We start from the raw sequence: 20,517 nt of genomic DNA on the forward strand, positions 1-20,517 counted from the left end.
TGGTCCTTCCTGGGCCCAGGCAGCACCCTTTTTCTTCAACCATGACTCTTGCAGCTAGCAATGCTTGTTTGTGGTATTTTGCCAAGGAAACAACGCTGCTTCCTCCAGCATGCCGTGGGACATCTTCTGCACAAAGGAGAAGTTTCTAGCACCTTTTGTTGTTGCAGAAAATTCAGCTTCTTTCATCCAGAGACAGCCATTTTGCACCTTCATCCGGGGTTTAATGGGCTTCTGCCCCCCCTGGACACTTTCGCGACTCTTAGACTTGGTCCCCTTCCTTTGCAGGTCCTCAGGTCCAGGAATCCATCTTCAGTGCACTGCAGTCTGTTATGGTCTTTGCAAAATCATCTATCACAACTTTAGTGTGTTTCTGGGGAAATAGTAGTACTTTACTCCTAGTTTCCAGGGTCTTGGGGTGGGGTATCTTGGACATCCTTAGTGTTTTCTTACACTCCAAGCAACCCTCTACACACTACACTAGCCTAGGGGTCCATTTGTGGTTCGCATTCCACTTTCTTAGTATATGGTTAGTGTTGCCCCTAGGCCTATTGCATCCTATTGTGTTCTACAGTGTTTGCACTACTTTCTGACTGTTTACTTACCTGATTTGGTTTTCCGTGTATGTTTCGTGTATTTTACTTACCTTCTAAGGGAGTATATCCTCTGAGATATTTTTGGCACATTGTCACTAAAATAAAGTACCCTTATTTTTAGTAACTCTGAGTATTGTCTTTCTTATGATAGAGTACCTGTATGATATAAGTGGTATAGTAGGAGCTTTGCATGTCTCCTAGTTCAGTCTAAGCTGCGCTGCTATAGCTACCTCTATCGGCCTAAGCTGCTAGAACTTAGCGAAGCTGGTAGTGGGAGGGGGTCACACACTAGTAGGGCACATTTCACTCCAAAAGGCCAGGTTACTAGGGTTCAGGTAGTTAGAGAAAGGTCCACTTCTGCTAATTCCCACATTACCTCTGTGTCAGAGAATTCCCAAGCCTCCCACCCTGAGGATAACACTCTAGACAGTGAACTAGGAAAGCTGAGGATGGGAGAGGCCAGACTGAAGCTAAGACAGCAGCAGTTGGCCTTAGATAGGGAGTCTCTAGATGTAGAGAGGGAAAGACAGAAGTTGGGGTTAGTTCCCCATGTTGGCAGCAGCAGCAAGCTTGATACTCATCCTGTTAGAGAAACAGATTCAAGAAACCTGCATAAGATTGTCCCCCCTCACAAGGAGGGGGATGACATAAACAAATGGTGTTCTGCACTTGAGAGGACCTGTATGGTACAGTTGGTCCCTCAAAGGCAGTGGGCTGCTATCTCGTGGCTATCTTTCACTGACAAAGAACGGGACAGACTCCTTACTGTCAGGGAGAGTGATGCCAACAACTACAAGGTTTTGAAAGATGCACTCTTAGATGGATTTGGCTTAACCACTGAACAATACAGGATAAAGTTCAGAGATACCAGAAAAGAGTCCTCTCAAGACTGGACAGACTTTGTAGACTGTTCAGTGAAGGCCTTAAAGGGATGGTTACATGGCAGTAAGGTGACTGACTATGAAAGCCTGTATAATCTTATTTTGAGAGAGCATATTTTGAATAATTGTGTGTCTGACTTGTTGCATCAGTACTTGGTAGACTCAGATCTGACCTCTCCCCAAGAATTGGGAAAGAAGGCAGACAAATGGGTCAGAACAAGCGTGAGCAGAAAAGCTCATACAGGTGGTGACAAGGATAGCAAGAAGAAGGATGGTAAGTCCTCTGACAAGGGTGGGGACAAAGACAAAAATAATTCTGAGTCTTCATCAGATCCACAAAAATCCTCTGGGGGAGGTGGGTCCAAATCCTCTTCACACAATCAAAAGAAGCCATGGTGTTATTTATGTAAAAGTAAAGGCAATTGGGCAAGTGATTCCATTTGTCCAAAGAAAAACACCAAGGCTCCCACCACCACAACCCCAACTGCGTCCACTAGTGCCCCTAGTAATAGCAGTGGTGGTGGGAAGAATACTACAAATAGCCAATCAAAGGGTGTAGCTGGGCTCACCATTGGTAATGTAGTAGGGGTTGGTCTTTTTAGGGAGACCACAGAGGCTGCTTTAGTCTCTGATGGTGGTATTAATTTTGCCACCTTTGTTGCTTGTCCCCTTAATATGGGCAAGTACAAGCAACTACCCCTAATAAATGGTGTTGAGGTTGAGGCCTACAGGGACACAGGAGCCAGTGTCACCATGATGATTGAGACACTGGCTGCCTCTGAACAACACCTACTTGGTCAGCAGTACCAAGTGACTGATGCTCATAACAACACTCTTAGCCACCCCATGGATGTTGTGAATCTCAACTGGGGGGGAGGAGGGGGTTACTGGCCCAAAGAAAGTTGTGGTAGCCACTGATTTACCTGTAGACTGCTTACTAGGAAATGATTTGGAGACATCAGCTTGGGCTGAAGTGGAGTTGGAGGCTCATGCAGCAATGCTAGGCATTCAAGAGCATATCTTTGCTCTCACAAGGGCTCAGGCCCAGAAGCAAGAAGGACAGGGAAACGTGGATCCTGGAAAAATGGACCAAGCGCTCCCAAAAGCTAGGAGTAGAAAGGGTAAATCCTTGCCCACTATCCCTCCCTCTCCAGAAGAGTCCCCTTTTGAGGAAGAGGAATCCTCTCCCTGTGCAGAACCTACACCAGAAGAGCTAGCAGCAGAAACTGCTGAGCTTTTGGGTGCCAGGGGGCCTGCTAGGGAAGAGCTGAGTGTGGCACAGCAGACCTGTCCCACACTAGAGGGTTTAAGACAGCAACTGTCAAACAGCAGAATGGGGATAAAACTGATAGCCATAAAGTGTATTGGGAAGATAACCTGCTCTATACTGAGTCAGGGGACCCTAAACCTAGAGCTGCCAGGAGATTGGTCATCCCTTTGCAGTATAGGGTGTTTCTTCTGACTTTGGCTCATGATATTCATTTGGCTGGGCATTTGGGCCTAAGTAAAACTTGGGACAGACTTGTTCCATTGTTTCACTGGCCTCATACGTCAGAGGACACCAAGGAGTTTTGTCGCTCCAGTATGACCTGCCAAGTCAGTGGCAAGACTGGTGGCACACTAAAGGCACCCTTAATTCCACTCCCAGTGGTTGGGGTGCCCTTTGAAAGGGTAGGGGTTGACAATGTTGGCCCCCTTGACCCTCCAACAGCTTCAGGAAATAGATTTATCCTTGTGGTAGTGGACCATGCCACTGGGTATGCTGAAGCTATACCCTTAAGGACCACTACAGCTCCTGCAGTAGCAAAAACGCCCTCCTGGGAATCTTTTCCAGAGTGGGTTTCCCTAAGGAAGTGGTATCAGACAGAGGTAGTAACTTCATGCCTGCATATCTCAAGGCAATATAGAAGGAGTGTGGTGTTACTTACAAGTTCACTACTCCTTATCATCCACAAACAAATGGTCTGGTTTAGAGGTTTAATAAAACTCTCAAAGGCATGATCATGGGACTCCCTGAAAAACTCAGGAGGAGATGGGATGTCCTGTTGCCATGCCTCCTTTTTGCTTATAGGGAGGTACCCCAGAAAGGAGTGGGCTTCAGCCCCTTTGAACTCCTCTTTGGACACCCTGTAAGAGGTCCCCTTGCTCTTGTGAAGGAGAGTGTTGGGAACAACCTTTAAAAGCTACCAAGCAAGACATTGTGGACTATGTACTTGGCTAAGAGCAAGGATGGCTGAGTACATGAAAAAGGCCAACAAAAACCTCCAGGCCAGCCAAAAGCCCCAAAAGCAATGGCATGACCAGAAGGCTGTCCTGACTCAGTACCACCCAGGACAGAAGGTGTGGGTATTGGAGCCTTTGGCCCAAAGAGCACTCCAGGACAAATGGAGTGGACACTGTAACAAACCATGTAAAACAGAAAGTAGTGACCGGGGTCCTAAATTCTAGGGGCAAGAGGCCTCACACACCCATAGGGTGTCATGCTTCATCATAGGCACTGCTCCTCGTCAGACCGGCGCTGCAATGTCTGACGGGCACCACCCCGTGAGGGGGGGCTCTTTGCCGGAGATCTTTTTATGTGGTGGTGCCGTGACCCCAAAGGTAATTGAAGTGTCAACGGAGATCAAAAAAGAATGTGATTTAAAATTGACTACCAAAACCGCCACTGAGACAATGGATTTTATTAGACCAGATGGACGGTCAGGGCCAAGGTTAAAAATATATAGTCAGAAGAGTGAATAGAGAAATTAAGATCAATCACTCTTATAGTGAAAAATGTATCAAAAGGAGGGGTCTGGGAATTTTCCAAAATCTACCCTCTCATGGGTCAACATGTTTCGCATCCTGGTGGTCCAAACGGATCCAGTGATGCTTCATCAGGACCTTATATGACTATGTGTATCTCCTAAGTACTAAGGGCCACATATATTTCCGAACAAGGTATACAAGTTACTATAAGCCCGCAATTAGCTGGGGGGAGTAACAATCACTTACATGAACGTGGAACCAGTCGTTCCTAACTCGTGCCCGTCCTAAACTTGAAGACGCGCATCCTAGGAATACACAGACCAATGGTCCAGCGCTAAATGACGTTTTTGTCTGCTGCTGTGACCAGGACGTAACCTACCCCGGTCCGTGGTTCTTGCTCCTAGAATTTAGGACCCCGGTCACTACTTTCTGTTTTACATGGTTGGAACAGTGTATTACTTATTTTTGATGTTTCCATTTGGAGGATATACACTGGACCATAATTCCTCCTGATCCCTCCCGTATTTTGAACAAATGGAGTGGACCCCATTTCATTGTGGAGAAAAAAGGTGAGGTCGCCTATTTGGTAGACCTGGGCACTGCCAGAAGCCCCCTTAGGGTGCTTCATGTCAATCGTCTGAAAGATTATTATGACAGGGCTGAAGTAACCCTGCTCATGACCACTGATGAGGGGCAGGAAGAAGAGAGTAACCCTCTCCCTGACCTCTTCTCCACCACTGAAGCTGATGGTTTAGTGGAGGGAGTTGTGTTAGCAGATTGCCTTACAGCTGAGCAGAAGGACAACTGCATAAAACTCCTAGATCAGTTCTCTGACCTCTTCTCACTGATTCCAGGTACACCTCCCTGTTTTGAGCACACGATTGACACTGGAGACAGTTTACCTGTCAAAAGCAAAATTTATAGACAGCCTGACCATGTCAGAGGCTGTATTAAACAAGAGGTACAGGAAACGTTGGATCTGGGAGTGATTGAACCTTCTGAAAGCCCCTTGGCCAATCCAGTGGTGCTTGTCCCCAAACCTCATAGTAAAGATGGTAAAAAGGAAATTAGTTTTTGTGTTGACTATAGAGGTCTCAATCAAGTAACCAAAACTGATGCTCACCCTATACCCAGGGAAGATGAGCTGATAGATACACTGGCTTCTGCCAAGTATCTAAGCACTTTTGACTTAACTGCAGGGTATTGGCAGATTAAGTTGTTAGAAGATGCTAAAGATTTTTAGTAACTCTGAGTATTGTCTTTCTTATGATATAGTACCTATATTATATAAGTGGTATAGTAGGAGCTTTGCATGTCTCCTAGTTCAGCCTAAGCTGCTCTGCTATAGCTACCTCTATCGGCCTAAGCTGCTAGAACACTACTACTCTACTAATAAGGGATAACTGGACATGGCACAAGGTGTAAGTACCATTGGTACCCACTATAAGCCAGGCCAGCCTCCTACAGGAACTACTGATGCAATTTATGAGTAAGAAAGCATATACACCCTGAGACCATCGTTCTGTGAAATTTCAGAAATATTCTGCACGTATGCAGTCTATGTAGATGATTGACTGGTAGTATTAATGATTATTCATGAACCAAAGGCAGCAGATGATAAAAGGCCACAAGTCACTTTTTTGTCCTGGGCACCTCTAAAAACCTATGACTGCCTCACGTGTGCCTGCATGGAAAGGGTAGAGGTGGAGTCACTGCCACAAATGCTGCAGTGTGCTCAGAAATACTCTCACCTGGGTAGCAGGCCTGTAAAAATCACATTTCACTGTATTCCTCAATGTCCCTGGTGCCGCTATTATAGCTTATCCAGGAGGCCTAGATACAGTCAATAACCAGTAAATGAATGAAGGAAAAGTCAAACAGCTTGCCACAATCACAGCCCAGCCACAGGAGCAGAGAGACACAAGTCTTGACACTGTTCCACACCATTTTGGAATCCTGAGACCGGAAACTACCTTAAGGCCCTAAGATCCTCCTGACTCGAAGTCGAGAGCAAGCATCAGTCGAGACAGTCCATATGAAGGAAAATGTCCAGGGCACCATATTCTTATTTTAGGTCCAGCATCAGCATGACCTGGTTGAACCCACCTTGGTACTACATGACAGTAGAGAGCTGGGGCAACAATTACAACAATAAACCCTGCAGAGTCAGAATGTCACCCTTTTTCAGAGCACCATTACCGAGGGAGAGGCTTCATAGGCTGCCAAGCCCATTATTATCAGCCTTGGCCCAGTACTGTCTCAATTCTCCCCAGAAACTCCGGGCTCGACCGAAGGCAGCAGAATCACCTCATCAGCTTCAACTATGACCCAGGCTGAATGCATTTAGTTGGAGAAACCTAGCTCTCAGACGTTTGAAGGACCTTGAAGGAGAAAGCACAACCGGCTCAGTGTAATCCAGTAGTGTGAGCTTCAGTCAGCAGTGCCATCTCAGTATTCAAGTGCTCCTCAAGTGTGATCTTCCAAAAGCAGCTCTGGCAAAAATGACAAAACCAGTCCATCTCCATTCATCTCCATGTAGCCTTTCTTTCCATCCATCCATCCTATCTTTCTCTTCTCTCGCTAATCACTTTCTCTCTACCTTTCACATTTTGTCTAAAGCTTACCTGTGCCTGCAGCATTAATCCTCGGTGAGTTGAGGAAAATGACAGAGGCACCAGGAGTGGCGTAGGCTTTCAAAACCAGCCACAGAGGGCTCCAGCCCACTGGGGATATACCCAGTGGAATAAAGGCCTGTCGGGCTCTGGTTGTTATGGTCCCCAGCAGCGTGACCTCCATCTAGTGGGCTCTTCATGGTACTTTAGGGTACTTTAGGGTCCCAGCAGTGTGATTTTTATCTACTCCATTGGTGTCTTATTGGTGCTATAAAATCCTGGCAACATACACTCTCTCCAGAGTGCCTTCTTGGCGCTGCGGGACCCCCAGCAGTGTGAGTTCCTGCAAGTGATGCTACTTCAGTGCATAGGATCTTGCAGCATGATCTCCCCCCACTGGTGCCTTCTTGGTGCTATAGAACCCCAGCAGGGTGTCTCCCCCTAGTGGTGTCCTTTTGCAGCTATAGAATCTCACCAGTGAAGCCTCCGATCAGCACTGCCTTTTCAGTTCTGTGGACACTAGCATTGTGATTACCTTCCAATGGGGTCTTTTCATGTATAGGTTCCCATCTGTTTAACCATCCTCGAGAGGTGACTTCTAGGTGCTGTAGGACTACAGCAGGGTGACCCCCCCTCTGGTGTGACTTCTCAGTTCTGTAGGAATTCCTCTGATTGACCTCTCTCCAACAGTACCTTCTCAGTGCTGTAAGTCTAGAGCAGCATGACCTCCATCTAGCATTACCTTCTTGGTGCTGCAGGACCACAGCACCACCCTTCTTTCACAGTGTCAATATTAGAGCAATCAGACCCTTACCCTACTCTTTTTTATCACTGCCTGCTCGGTGGTTTAGCACCCTAAGCAAAGCTTAACTGTCCAAATTTTGCACAACTTGTCGTACTTTTCCACTCTTCTCATTTAATTGTATGCAAAGGGATTTGATTGCTGCAGTGGTAAAACCACTGACAATTTGTATTGCGTCAGTATTAACTCCTACAGGCTAACCTGTTCCCCACAGAATTTTAGTGTCTCCCTTGCCCATATTTGCAACCTCAACCCCTTTCTCAGGGTCTTGACTTCAGGGTTGAAACACATGAAAAGGGAACTCTGAAAGCAATATTGTGAATGCAAGGTAAAAAAAAACATGTTTAAAAAAATGCATTCCAACTTAGATCTTAGGGCCAGATGTAGGTCGGTTCCGATTTGCGACTTGCAAATTGCGAGTCAGAGCGACTCGCAATTTGCAAGTCGCAAATCGGAATGTAGGATGGTGTCCCTGACACCATCTGCGACTCGCAAAGGGGTCGCAAAGGCCCACCTCATGTATATTCATGAGGTGGGTCTCAAATTTGCGACCCTCTTGAGACTCGCAGCACTCACAGCTGGAGACAACAGACCACCTTGTCTGTGACTGCTTTTAAATAAAGCAGTTTGTGTCAGTATTAACTCCTACAGGCTAACCTGTCCCCCACAGAATTTTAGTGTCTCCCTTGCCCATATTTGCAACCTCAACCCCTTTCTCAGTGTCTTGACTTCAGGGTTGAAACACATGAAAAGGGAACTCTGAAAGCAATATTTTGAATGCAAGGTAAAAAAAAAAACATGTTTTAAAAAATGCATTCCAACTTAGATCTTAGGGCCAGATGTAGGTCGGTTCCGATTTGCGACTTGCAAATTGCGAGTCAGAGCGACTCGCAATTTGCAAGTTGCAAATCGGAATGTAGGATGGTGTCCCTGACACCATCTGCGACTCGCAAAGGGGTCGCAAAGGCCCACCTCATGTATATTCATGAGGTGGGTCGCAAATTTGCGACCCCCTTGAGACTCGCGGCACTCACAGGGATGGTGGCCTGCTGGAGACAACAGACCACCATGTCTGTGACTGCTTTTAAAAAAAGCATTTTTTTTTGTAATGCAGCCCATTTTCCTTAAAGGAAAACGAGATGCATTACAAAACTAAAAAATGAAACATTTTCGTTTAATTTTTTCAGAGCAGGCAGTGGTCCGCCTACTCTGAGAAAATGTTTGCAGTTCCATTCACAAAGGGGAAGGGGTCCCACAGGGACCCCTTCCCTTTTGCAAATGGGTTACCACCCATTTCAAATGGGTGCAAACTGTGATTGTTTTGCGACCGCGTTCGCGGTCACAAAGCAGTCTGGTATTGCACTGCACCTTCCTCTTCCTAATTGCGACTCGCAAACCCGTTTGCGATTCGGTAACCAGGTTACCGAATCGCAAAAGGGGTTTTGTGCATTGCAAAGTGCAGTTTGCATGTCGCAAACAGCGAAAATCGCTGTTTGCAACGTGCAAACTGTTACCTACATCTGGCCCTTAATTTCGTAGAAATCATATTAAGTTAATGGTACATGAGAGTTACTCCTGCTTGGGTGCTGTACCTTCTATGTATGTATTACACATCTTTTGTAGATTTTATTTGCCTGCCTTCTGAAACAACAAACTTAAAAATATGGCTGACACTCAAGACTAACCCTGCCCTTGTTTACCTACAGGACGTTCTAAAACATTGATGACATTACCATGATGACATCTGCTGCAACTACCCCACCAGCCGATACCATTTTTCCTACTCTGGCGTCTCAGGAATTCTGGAGGTCCCAAGCATGCGGCTACTCCGCGTCCATCACCGGCCACATCAGCCATCGAGCCAACAACTTTAAAAGGCACCCAAAGAGGCGGAAACTTATCCGGCCATCGCCACCCCCACCGCCCAACACACCATGTCCTATTGATCTTATTGATTTGTCAGACCTACACCCTCGGAGGTCTTTCGTAGAACTGATGTTCAATGGTTGTGTTCTGTTTGGGATCGAGTTTAGCTATGCCATGGAGACGGCCTACGTCACACCAGTACTTCTACAGATGGGGCTTCCTGACCAGCTGTACGGGATGGTGTGGTTCATCAGCCCAATTCTAGGTAATGAACATTTAATTTTAAAATTCATTTTCTATTTAACACACTTCACAATCTGCACATTTGCTTTGTGCAATTCAAAGGCAATTATGCAATATCCGACAGGTCCAATTTATGCGACCGACAAACCAGCATAGGAGGCTGCACCCGAGAACCTTCTGTAATTATCCATACAGTCCTTGATATTTCCCTTGACAATATAGTCGGTATAGTATTACTATATAAACAGATACATTTCATTTTTATGTTTTGACCCTGTATTAATTTTTGTGTCTTTTTTAGTAAAAATTTTAAACAGTAAGTTTTCAAGCCTGTGTGTTAGTGCCGTACAGTGAAGTAAGTTCGGGTGGTGAAAGGAGGTCATTCCAATGGATTAACGAAAAGAAATGTTGTTGTTAAATGTAGGGTACTGATTAAAATGCGCCACTAGCATTCTCTCCTTACCCTTGAAATCCATGCAGGGTACACTATTTAGGATTTCTGACACTCATGTGTGAGCATGTTTCAAGCTTCACAAACAGCTCAGTGATCTATTCCCAGTTTCTCAGACCTTTTTGGTTGACAAAGCATGCTCCACATGGAAAGCCATATTGTGAATCCAGCTGTTAGGAAAGCATTTGCTGGACTTCACTTCTTCTACTTTCCATAATATGAGAAGCAATATAAGTGGGAAAGCCTGATTAGTATAAAAGATATAATGCATATGGTCGGCAATATACAGCACAGGCCCTAGAAACTGTTCAAAAACCTTCAGTCGCAGAATCCAGTCCCTGAAAGAACCTGTTGTTGTGCAGATTTTCAACAAGGCACTTCACAGGCTCAAGTGATTTTGCGTTTAGTAAGTTGCCATATACTGAAATTTTGATTGGCCCTATGACGCTGAAATGTAGGTGCCTCGTGATGATAATTTTCGGAGGCACACCGTCTGTTGGTGCCTGGAATCTGGTGGGAAATTCTTATGTAGCACTACGTATAGATCAAAGTATATTTAAGGCAAGTTCTAATGGAAATGTTCTCACACTTTTCTGACATTTTACTCAGAAGACTAAGCTTGATAGCACGCGCAAACATCTGTGCAGCATTCACCTGCATATAAGCGTATATTTTCCGTTTTCACAGTCAGGTAAAGGGCCAGACTCAGTCATGACAAAAATGTTCAAACCGACCCACATAGCAGAAGCCCATAATGATGCTGGGGACTGGAGGTATGGTTGGATCCAGTGCTTAAGTTGAAAAATAAGCAGTGCCATGGCCAAAATTCTGCTCTTGCTCTGGGTCAAAGTCTGATGATCAATAATTAGTGGTGGTTCCCAAACATGAGTGCTGGTGGGCCCCACCTTCAACCAGCGGCTCAAATGAAGCACTTGTTGGCTCACAGCAGACCATCTTCCTGTGAAAGCAGCTCCCTAGAGTCTGCAGACTTCTGTGGAAGTGCTAGAGTGGTATAATGGCCAGGCTGGCCCTGGTCAGGAAGTGCACAATCCCTACCTTGTCACACTGTATAGCATATGTTCTGCACAGCATACACGTGCTAATAGCTCAGGACACATATGCGTTGTAGGTGGTTTTTTATGATTAACCTCGTTCTAGGAGGAAACCCAAGTAAGTGGCATGTGGGAGCAGTCACAATGGTAAGTACTACATCGACAATCTTCCGATGTAAATGAGTAAATTTTATGTATAAATAAAATGTTTTCTAGAACAAAACATGCTAGAATTAAAGCATAAATATAAATATAGATATTATACCCAGTGTTATTCCCCTGGAAAATAAATTTTTGGTTGGCTTATGACTTTGGCTCCCTTTGACGAATCTTCACAAAACTTTCCAACAAAATTTGTATCCACCTCAGCGCCTTCCAGGAAAGATAAGCGTTCATCCATCATGCAGGGGCAGAGAAAAAGAGGGGATCCCAAAATGTGTTTTCCCCATGCACCTTAACAAAGTAAAATAGAAAAGCGATACCACAAAAACTGATGAACCGAATTACAACAAATTTGGCAGAAAGTTAAATCTTGGTCCAGAAAGTGTGTATTTTATCATTTGGTTAAATCCATTCAGTAGCCTTTCAGGAATTAAGGCTAAAAATTTTGTATATTTCATGCAGTTCAGGATCTGTAGACACAACAGATCTTAAGGTAAAATTAGATTGACTGCACCATATCAACAAAGATGGCGGCAGTCATTTTATTACTTAGAGACTGAGTCCCCTGCCCTGAAAATATGTTTTTTAAAAAATCTGAGAAGGCAGGGGAGGATTACCCTGATCCTCCCACTCTTGAAGGGCGGGAGTGCCACAGGAACCCATCTGGGGCCAAAACCAATGTTGTTTTTTTTATTTTACCACAAATTTGCAGTGGATCCATAGATTTTTGTAATTTTTTTTATAAAAAGCATGATATTAAAAATTATCTCATAATGGACTGGGGCATGGCCCCTCCACTTCCAGAGCGTCCATAAGGCCACGAGGGCCCCATTCCCTGGGGTCATTTGTTCATAATAATGGGAAGGGGACATACTGTGTCCCTCCCAAACCTTTATGAGTCCCAGGAGATCCCATTCTCCTGAGCCTTCTCTAAAATTTAGTGGAAGGGCATGCAGCCTTTCTGAGGCCCTGTGGACCCCATCCCCTGGGCCGGGTATATATTGTTAGAGGGGTGCAGCTCCACTTCCCAAGCCTGTATGAGGCCTTGGGGACCCCATCACCTGAGGCCAGTTTTTTTCAGTAAAGGGTGGGGCATTTGGCCCCCTCCCTAAGCCAGGGATCAGCCTCAGGGACCTTATCCTCAAGGGCTAGATCCATGCAGTGCCCCTGGGAGCTCAATCTCCTAGCCATTCACTGCTAATTCCCTCACATATTATATCACTCATGACATGTCCTGTGACATCATTGATAACATTACTGTAACATCTGAAATGACATCACTGATGACAACACTGTGCGTGGTGGGGCCCTAGTTATAGTTACTTTAGGGCAAGGGTTATAGTGACTTGAGGTAACTATAAGTGGTGATTTCAGTGGTTTTGTTTGTTTAACTTGCCATTTTCACCTAAGTAATGACCCTTTAACATTTGTTTTTTTAGTGAATTTCTATGGTTTTTTAATGTAAAGTAACATGTTATTACCATTCCTAGCTATAACTTCAATTTAAACTTTGTTTTGTTTAGTGATTATCTATATAAATATTTTACACCAGTGAAGTTACAGTTATGTCTGAGTTTCCATAGGAAACACATTTTTTGTTCTTTCATTAACTTTGATACCTTTTGACGAGTGGGCACACACCTTTCTAAAAGAAGTTCATCCAGTTTTGATCCTTTATAGTAAGTTTCACACAGATCTGTCAAGTGGGTACCTAGAAAAAGGGAAGGGTCTTAAAAGTGTGATTTCTCATTTTAATTCGCAAATGAGTTATTTGCTCTCTGACACAGAAATAACAGTACGGAATTACACCAACCTTGCAATAAAGTTAGAACCTTATTCAAGGAGTGTGCTTTTGTTTGGAATAAATTAGTTCAGAAGCTTTTGAAAGAATCGTGTTAGTTGCCTTGTCTCCTTGGGTGGAGCAGTGATGTCATCGGTGATGTCATCAGTGGTGACATCAATGATTCTCTTAGCATTTGATGAGTTATGTAATAAGTGAGGTAGGTAGTGTGTGGTGGGGATGCACGTTATAGTTAGCTCACTTTAAATGTGTTTTTTGATTGATTTTCTGGAGTTTTTTTTATGTGTATTAAGATATTACCAAACTAAACTACAACGTCACTTTAACTTTTGTTTTTCTCAGTGAATTTGTTTTTCTTAACGTATGTTTAGATCTTATTACCAAACTATCACGTTATTTTAACCTTTGTTTTTTCAGTGAAAATACAGACAGATAGATATATAGATAGACAGATATTATTCCATTGAGTTAAAATAATTTTCAGGGATTTTAGAGAAACCCCTGGAGCTAATGAAGTGGGCAGAAATGAGCTTGACCTTTTGGTAACTACGTAATCATTAGCGAATATTTAATCAATATGTAGATACCATGGATGGTTGCTTGTCTTCTTTCTGTAACTGCTACAAAATGTTGTGTACACACTTCTCCTTACCCCATTCCACTTCTACCATAAGATGACATCCTTTCTAAGGCATAGGCAAGTAGAAGAAAAGAGACATTGTTTAAGGAGACCAAAAATATTAACATAGGTATTTGCACAACCATATTAAGAATGAAAAAATATTAAGGTAGGGTGAAGGTATGGTGCAAAAAAAAATCTTAAGCCCCGAATTTAACCACCACTATCAGTACCTCTGACTCACATGATACAACATAAGGCATTGACCAAAGTTTATTGTGCGTTGGCCTCCACACTCCATGTTTCCTTGGGCCCCTGAAACTCACCTGGAAATAACAACTTGGGCATGACAGACCCGACTAACATTTGGAGAAAATATTTGAATAGACCAAAGCAGTGAATAGAAACCTCTATTTTAAATTTAGCCAAATCAAATACCTTCATTGCACCTATTTGACCCCGGCAAGCATAGCCACCATATGCCCGGCACGTCCGTCAAAATGCCTTTATGCAGGGATCAGATGGCAGATTTCTTTCATATGGTGTGGACTGCCCACATATTGTAAATTACTGGATGGCTGTCCTTCAACAGCTGCTCGACCTGACTGGTTGGCCGATACATAACACAGCAGAGACATGTTTTTTAGGGTTGTTCCCGAGGCCAAAAGACACAGAGCATGTCTCTAAATTCATAGTTCTGGCTCCGCTCCTTGGGAAAATGAATATAACTATGCATTGGAAAGCAGCCTCACACCCACCAGCAGGGAATTGGCTATGGGAACTAATTAAATACGGCACCACAGAGATCAAGGTGTTAACGCGTGCCTTTCTCCAGATGGGCAATAGGTCGGCCACCACCAGTTGGGGTACATTACTTCTGGTACTGCAGGCTAAATCAGACGGCATGCCCCCTTGAAGACATCGGGCGATTTCTGTTATGGCTCTTAGGTGATATTGGGAGTTGGTCCTTCCAGTCGATGGACGCATATAACTGCCTGCTCCCAAACAGACAAAGGGCACTGGTGATGCAACGCCCAATGTGGAAAGACACTAAGAGGTCAACATTGGACATTTGCACTAACAGAGACATTAATGAGGGAAAACAAGCTACATGTGACAAATAGGCAAGGGATATTTGTGGATGCATGGGGGTACAAACTATGGGTGTGGAAGGGTTGAGTTTGAGTTATTTTAGTATGAAAAGTTATGTTAACACTGTAATATCGTTTGGAACTCAGATGGCCCAGGCTGTAGAGTTTTTATATCTACTATAATTGTAAGCCACCTGCTGAACACATTACCCATATAAATTTACAATGGATTCTATTATAAAACAAAATAAAGAGCTATGCAGGAAACACAAGAACGTGTCAGCATTTGAACTAATAAGACAATGATTATATCAGTTTTGAACACTGTGTATTATTTATGCACACCACTGCAGTGACTTTCCGCAACCTTCAAGAATGGAGTGGTCGATGCCTTTGTGGTACCTAAATAAGAGCTCCTGCAAAATACCCGGTCTGTTTACAGTCATCAGTAGCTAGGATTTAAGGGAGGTTTTGCCAGCCTTTGGAAATTACAAATGTTTCTTTTCACAGCTACGTTCCTGGGTGAAAGAGTTGGTGTGAGTTCAAAGATGATGGAGCAAGGAGTGTCTCCAAGGATGTCCTGTATAGCACTGTGTAGAAAATACCACAGAAAAGGCATAGTAGGATCTTTCTACATGGCCCACAATTCAAAGAAGACAAATCATCCTCTGACCTTTCGCAATGGACAGATATTCCTCTAGCCTTTCTAGATAGAAAATCAGGGATATCTGCCCACTAGTAAGTCTCACTTCACTTAAGTGTGTTATCCAGAAGCTGAAGTGTGACCCTTGTTCAATAAGAAACTGTTTAGTGACCCCGAGTAGTCCATCTAGTAAACGTACTACCACATCTTTTTTACCCTTCCAAAGTTCTATTCAGTACTTCGGCCTAGATGGGGTTTCCCATGGGAAGCCTCCAGTAGACCTGGTTGTCTTCCAAAAACTCAACACCCTATATGAAAATGTAACCTAAGGATCAATGCATTTCTTAATTCTTTAAGGCAGTGGTTCCCAACTTTTTGACTTCTGTTGACCCTCACTTTATCATTACTGGAAATCAGGAACCCCCCAATGAATAATTATTGTAATTCCGGGGACCCCTCCCCCTGAGTCATTACTGAAAGCTGGGGACCGAATCTATTATTATTTCATTTTAAAGCTGTTGCGCCCCCTGAAGAGGCTGCACGGACTCCCAGGGGTCTCCGGACCACAGGTTGGGAACCACTGCTTTAAGGGAATAATCAAGAATATAATGTTAGCAGGATGATGGAACTGGGCATAAAAGTGAGAGAGGGATAATGTATAAGAGGTGATCAAACTTGTTTTCCCTCAGCAAATACGTCACTCCATTATATCAGGAACAAAGAGATTAGATGAGACAGAAGGTGGAGGGTGGTTGCTGACTGCGATGTCCCAACAGTTAAACACATCAAAATACTTTATCTCCAAATTCACCCCTTAGCCGCAGCTCACAATCTAAGAGAAGTCAAGGGAGAGGAGGAGGAGCAGAGTGGGCAACTCCAGTTGCAGGAGACACCTATGTCATGCTTTGTGGAGAGAGGACCCAGAGCCTCAGTTAGCGCGAGCACAAGACATATGCTCTTTAGTTAATGAAAATTGAGGAAAGTACCCGGAGGACCTTTGTTCACACAGCTGTCATGCAGTCAGCATCACCAGGACTTGATGCTGAGAATTCCTCTCCTCAGAAGACATTTGCCAGTTATGTCCGTTACCTTTTTATGAAAAATGGCTTGATAGAAAATCCCCCATACAGCCCTCACCAAACCCCGCAAGGCTTCCACTTCCATGGAACCCTCTTGAGTACACAGTATCATCTCTCTCCATAGAGAGTGCTTGCATCACCTCACCAGCTTGGATACAAAGCACCGCCTTCCCTTGTCATTGCAGCAGCCATGTTGAGTGCCCAAAAGAAATGTAACAAGACCACCAACGTGTAGGCTACATGGTGAAGAAGGTGCACTCACACATTTTGCCGTAAAACGGCCACCTTAGGTACATATGATTAGTTACAATGGCTAGGTAAGAAACCATCTAAGACCTAATAAGTACCGAGGATACAATCTTTTGTTTCAGGTTTTATGCTGCAGCCTCTGTTGGGAGCCTGGAGCGACAGGTGCACCTCGAGATTCGGAAGGAGAAGGCCGTTCATCCTTGTGCTGGCAATAGGTTTGTAGTACGGCCAAACACTTGCAAATCTGCACATATTTATTTATTTAATGTATTTATTTAGCATTCATAATATTTTGAATAGAAATGGAGCCATACCCATACGCAGAACTGTGCTATAAGGTAGTTAAATTAGCCAACGTTTCCAGCTGTGGTGTGGATTAAATGTGTCATTTCTACGATATAATTGACAAAGACATGCATCCTGGAACATACCTTTAGCTAGTTAGTACTTCTCTTCTGATACGTTCTAGGTGCCTGTTATAACTGCCCTCACCCCTGAAGTTACTGCTACTGAGGCATCAGTGACTTTGGGAGGACAAGATTACCAGGTATTATGAGTATTACTCTGAATGATGACATTTTAGAAATGTGGAATTACTGGAGTAATTATTAATTCCAGAGCAAATTTCCCCGATTATCCCCATTTCTCTTCGGTTATTTATAGAAGATTAAATATGTTTATTTCTCTTCATTATTTCCTCTTTCTATGCTTGGTGCATTCTACATCACACATAGAAAGAGGAAAAACCCTTTCTAGTTTGCTTTTGTGCAGGACTTTTCCCTTCTTGCACAAAAAACAATTCTGCCTGTAACACAGGCTTCTCTGCCCAATGCAGCAAGAGTGCCTGTGTTGGCGTTAGGATGCGACAAGAGCGCAAGCCCTGGGGGAAGCTGAAGGGCACCATATCTTAGTAGATATGGCGCTCTTCAGCTCTCTTTGGTTGATGCAATGTAGTGCAGCAACTTTCACATTGCGTGAATTCTTAATAAGTCCGTCTTTTGATCTAAAAAAGTTATTGTGAAACTCATATTTCTGATGGGGCCAGTAACTCCTAATATCGACAACATCGGAAATGTGGGTCTATAACCCCTTCTGTGCCCTAAAATGAACTGAATAAAGAGAGCTATTTAGCGCTGTAAACCCAAAGGTATCAAGACGCTAAAAAGTAATGTTTTGTCTGTGTTAGCAATGGTTCCAGCTCAGGAAGTGGATCAGGCAGACCTAGATGGCAATGAGTAGGTGCAAAGCACGGAGGTGCATCTCTGTCCTTCCTAGACCCTGCTGCCATTGTTCCTACTGAGCCAAAAATCTATGTCCTCCTTAGTTGCCACCATTTCTAGAAGGTCTACACCTTCTATTGCTGACTTTCCCAAGTTCAACATCCAAACTAGAGGCTTTGAAGCCGAATGTTCGTAGTAATAAAGCATATCAACTCTGTAACCGCTACTATTTAGAGCGTAGAGGGACTATGCAGTCTAAACCGGGCAGATGGAAATTTGATGTGTTTGGGCAGACGTGCCACATCCTTCGACACTTAATAATGTACATTTTATGTGCATAATTTGGACAAGGTTTGTCATGTTTCTGAATATGCGAATGGCAAGAAACATATTGGAACCAACGTATTACTGCAGATTGCCTCATATTTATAATATGAGGGCATTAGAACAGGGTACAATACACTGGGCTTAGTATAGACCACACTGTTGGTATTGTATGGTATGGTATAGTATGGTATGAGCCACTGGTATTATGCTGCAAGGGAAGACCGAATTATGCGTCAGGGTTCACTGTCGTGTGCAGCAAGAAAATGCAAAGTTTGCACCATAATGGGGCACATTTTTTGATAGTATCACTTTATTATTTTGTCATTTTTACATGTTAACTCTGTCTAGACGCCTTATTAGTACTAGAATAACACTAAATACAACAATATGCAACTGAAAGATGAATAGTCAAACTTGGCAAAGTGTCTTCCTCTGCACTACTTGTTGCCTCATTTCTAGTAATTTTTGATTTGTTTGAGCTAAGAAAACTTTTTTTGTTAAAATCTGGAAATTATGCAGTAGATAATAGACTATGTGGCAAATGCGGCAAATCCATATTTATGCCAAACGAAATGCATGCTGCAGACATAGAATTGCATAATTCCAGTGGCCCTCGGTGTAGGTATGGTATGGTATGATGTGGTATGCATGGTTTAGCATAGTGCCTTGTTATTTGTATGACACACTTCTACCACTGGTATAGCCCAATGGTGTGGAGAGTTGCCTCTGATGTGTGAGAGTCAATTATTTCTCATATGTCATTTGATTTATTATTTATGGCCTAATATATTGTCTATGTGGTTACTAATGATGGTTACTGATTTGTGATTATGTGATGCGAAATAAAAAACCTACAAATCAACATACCCCACAGCAACTTACATACATGCACCTATCGACCATGGAGCAAACTCAATTTTTAAGACTTAGAAACACAACTAACAGCCAACACAGATCTAGATACAATTAATTAAGTTACAGAGCTTTATGAGTGGCTACAGGAAGCTTTTGATATCCTAATACCACTCAGAAAAAAATAAAAAAAGACAAAAGAAAACCAACACCTTGGAGAAACACAGAACTTAAAAAGATAAAGCAGCAAATCAGAAGGTACAGTGGACCTGGCTCAAAATAAACAACATTCAAGACAAACTGCAGCTACACAAACTTAACAGAATATACAAATCATCAATCAAAAAAGCTAAAAAAGGTACTACTCAGACAGAATTCTAAGTGCTAAATCTGCAACCAAAGAAATTTATAAAATTCTCAATGAATTTCAAAAACCTAAATGCATGGCAGGAAGTCATCCCAATACTCAAGATTTCACAAACAAACTGGCAACTCATTACACTACCAAGGCAAACACATTGGACTCCTATTTAAAACAGAAGAAAACCATCAGCACCAACCTTTTTCCTAAAATCCCCTATAAGAATAAACCAACCCATCCTCTACAGCCCTTCAAACAAATATCACAAGGTGAATTTATAGATTTGGTCAAAGCAAGCAGGCCTTCCGGTTGCCCTTCTGAACCTTGCCCACCACACATCTTCAAGAACATTCTTTTATCTACTTCTGCTGCCACACCTGTAAGAAGAATCATCAATAGCTCTTTAACTACAGGAACTTTTCCTGGAGACCTGAAAAAAGCATACATATGTCCGTTATTAAAGAAAACTAACTTAGACCCACAGGACCCCAACAACTACAGATGAATCACAAATGGACCTTTCCTGAGCAAACTGATAGAAAGAGCAGCATTCGTGCAGATGTCACAATTCATTGAAGACAATTCCATACTTTCAGACTACCAAACTGAACTCCGCCCAGGAAGAGGCACTGAATCGGCACTTATAGCAATCTGGGATGATCTTAAAAACACAGTCGACCGCAATGGAGTAGCTGCACTACTTCTCTTGGACATCTCGGCTGCCTTTGATACGGTTGACAATGACACCCTAATTCAAAGACTCCGCAAAGCTGGCATAGAAGGGACTGCTCTCGACTGGATTACATTCTACCTTCAAAACTGAACCAACATGATCTATTCTCCCCCCTTCTCGTTCAAATCCTAC

At 43.3% G+C, this 20,517-nt stretch overlaps 1 protein-coding gene across 2 annotated transcripts in view; it reads left to right on the plus strand.

Moving 5' to 3' along the window:
* Positions 1-20,517, plus strand: part of SLC45A1 (solute carrier family 45 member 1) — a 190,045-nt gene that overhangs the window by 86,220 nt on the left and 83,308 nt on the right. The window contains exons 2-3 of one of the 2 annotated variants that reach the window (XM_069240737.1): positions 9,343-9,767; positions 17,015-17,107. In XM_069240737.1, coding sequence (XP_069096838.1) covers positions 9,371-9,767; positions 17,015-17,107 — 490 coding nt within the window. In that variant the 5' untranslated portion in view covers positions 9,343-9,370. The remainder of the gene's footprint in view (positions 1-9,342; positions 9,768-17,014; positions 17,108-20,517) is intronic. The other variant, XM_069240738.1, reaches the window with a different exon arrangement.

This window comes from Pleurodeles waltl, chromosome 6 (genome assembly GCF_031143425.1).
Source record: "Pleurodeles waltl isolate 20211129_DDA chromosome 6, aPleWal1.hap1.20221129, whole genome shotgun sequence".
Classification (NCBI taxonomy): Eukaryota; Metazoa; Chordata; class Amphibia; order Caudata; family Salamandridae; genus Pleurodeles; species Pleurodeles waltl.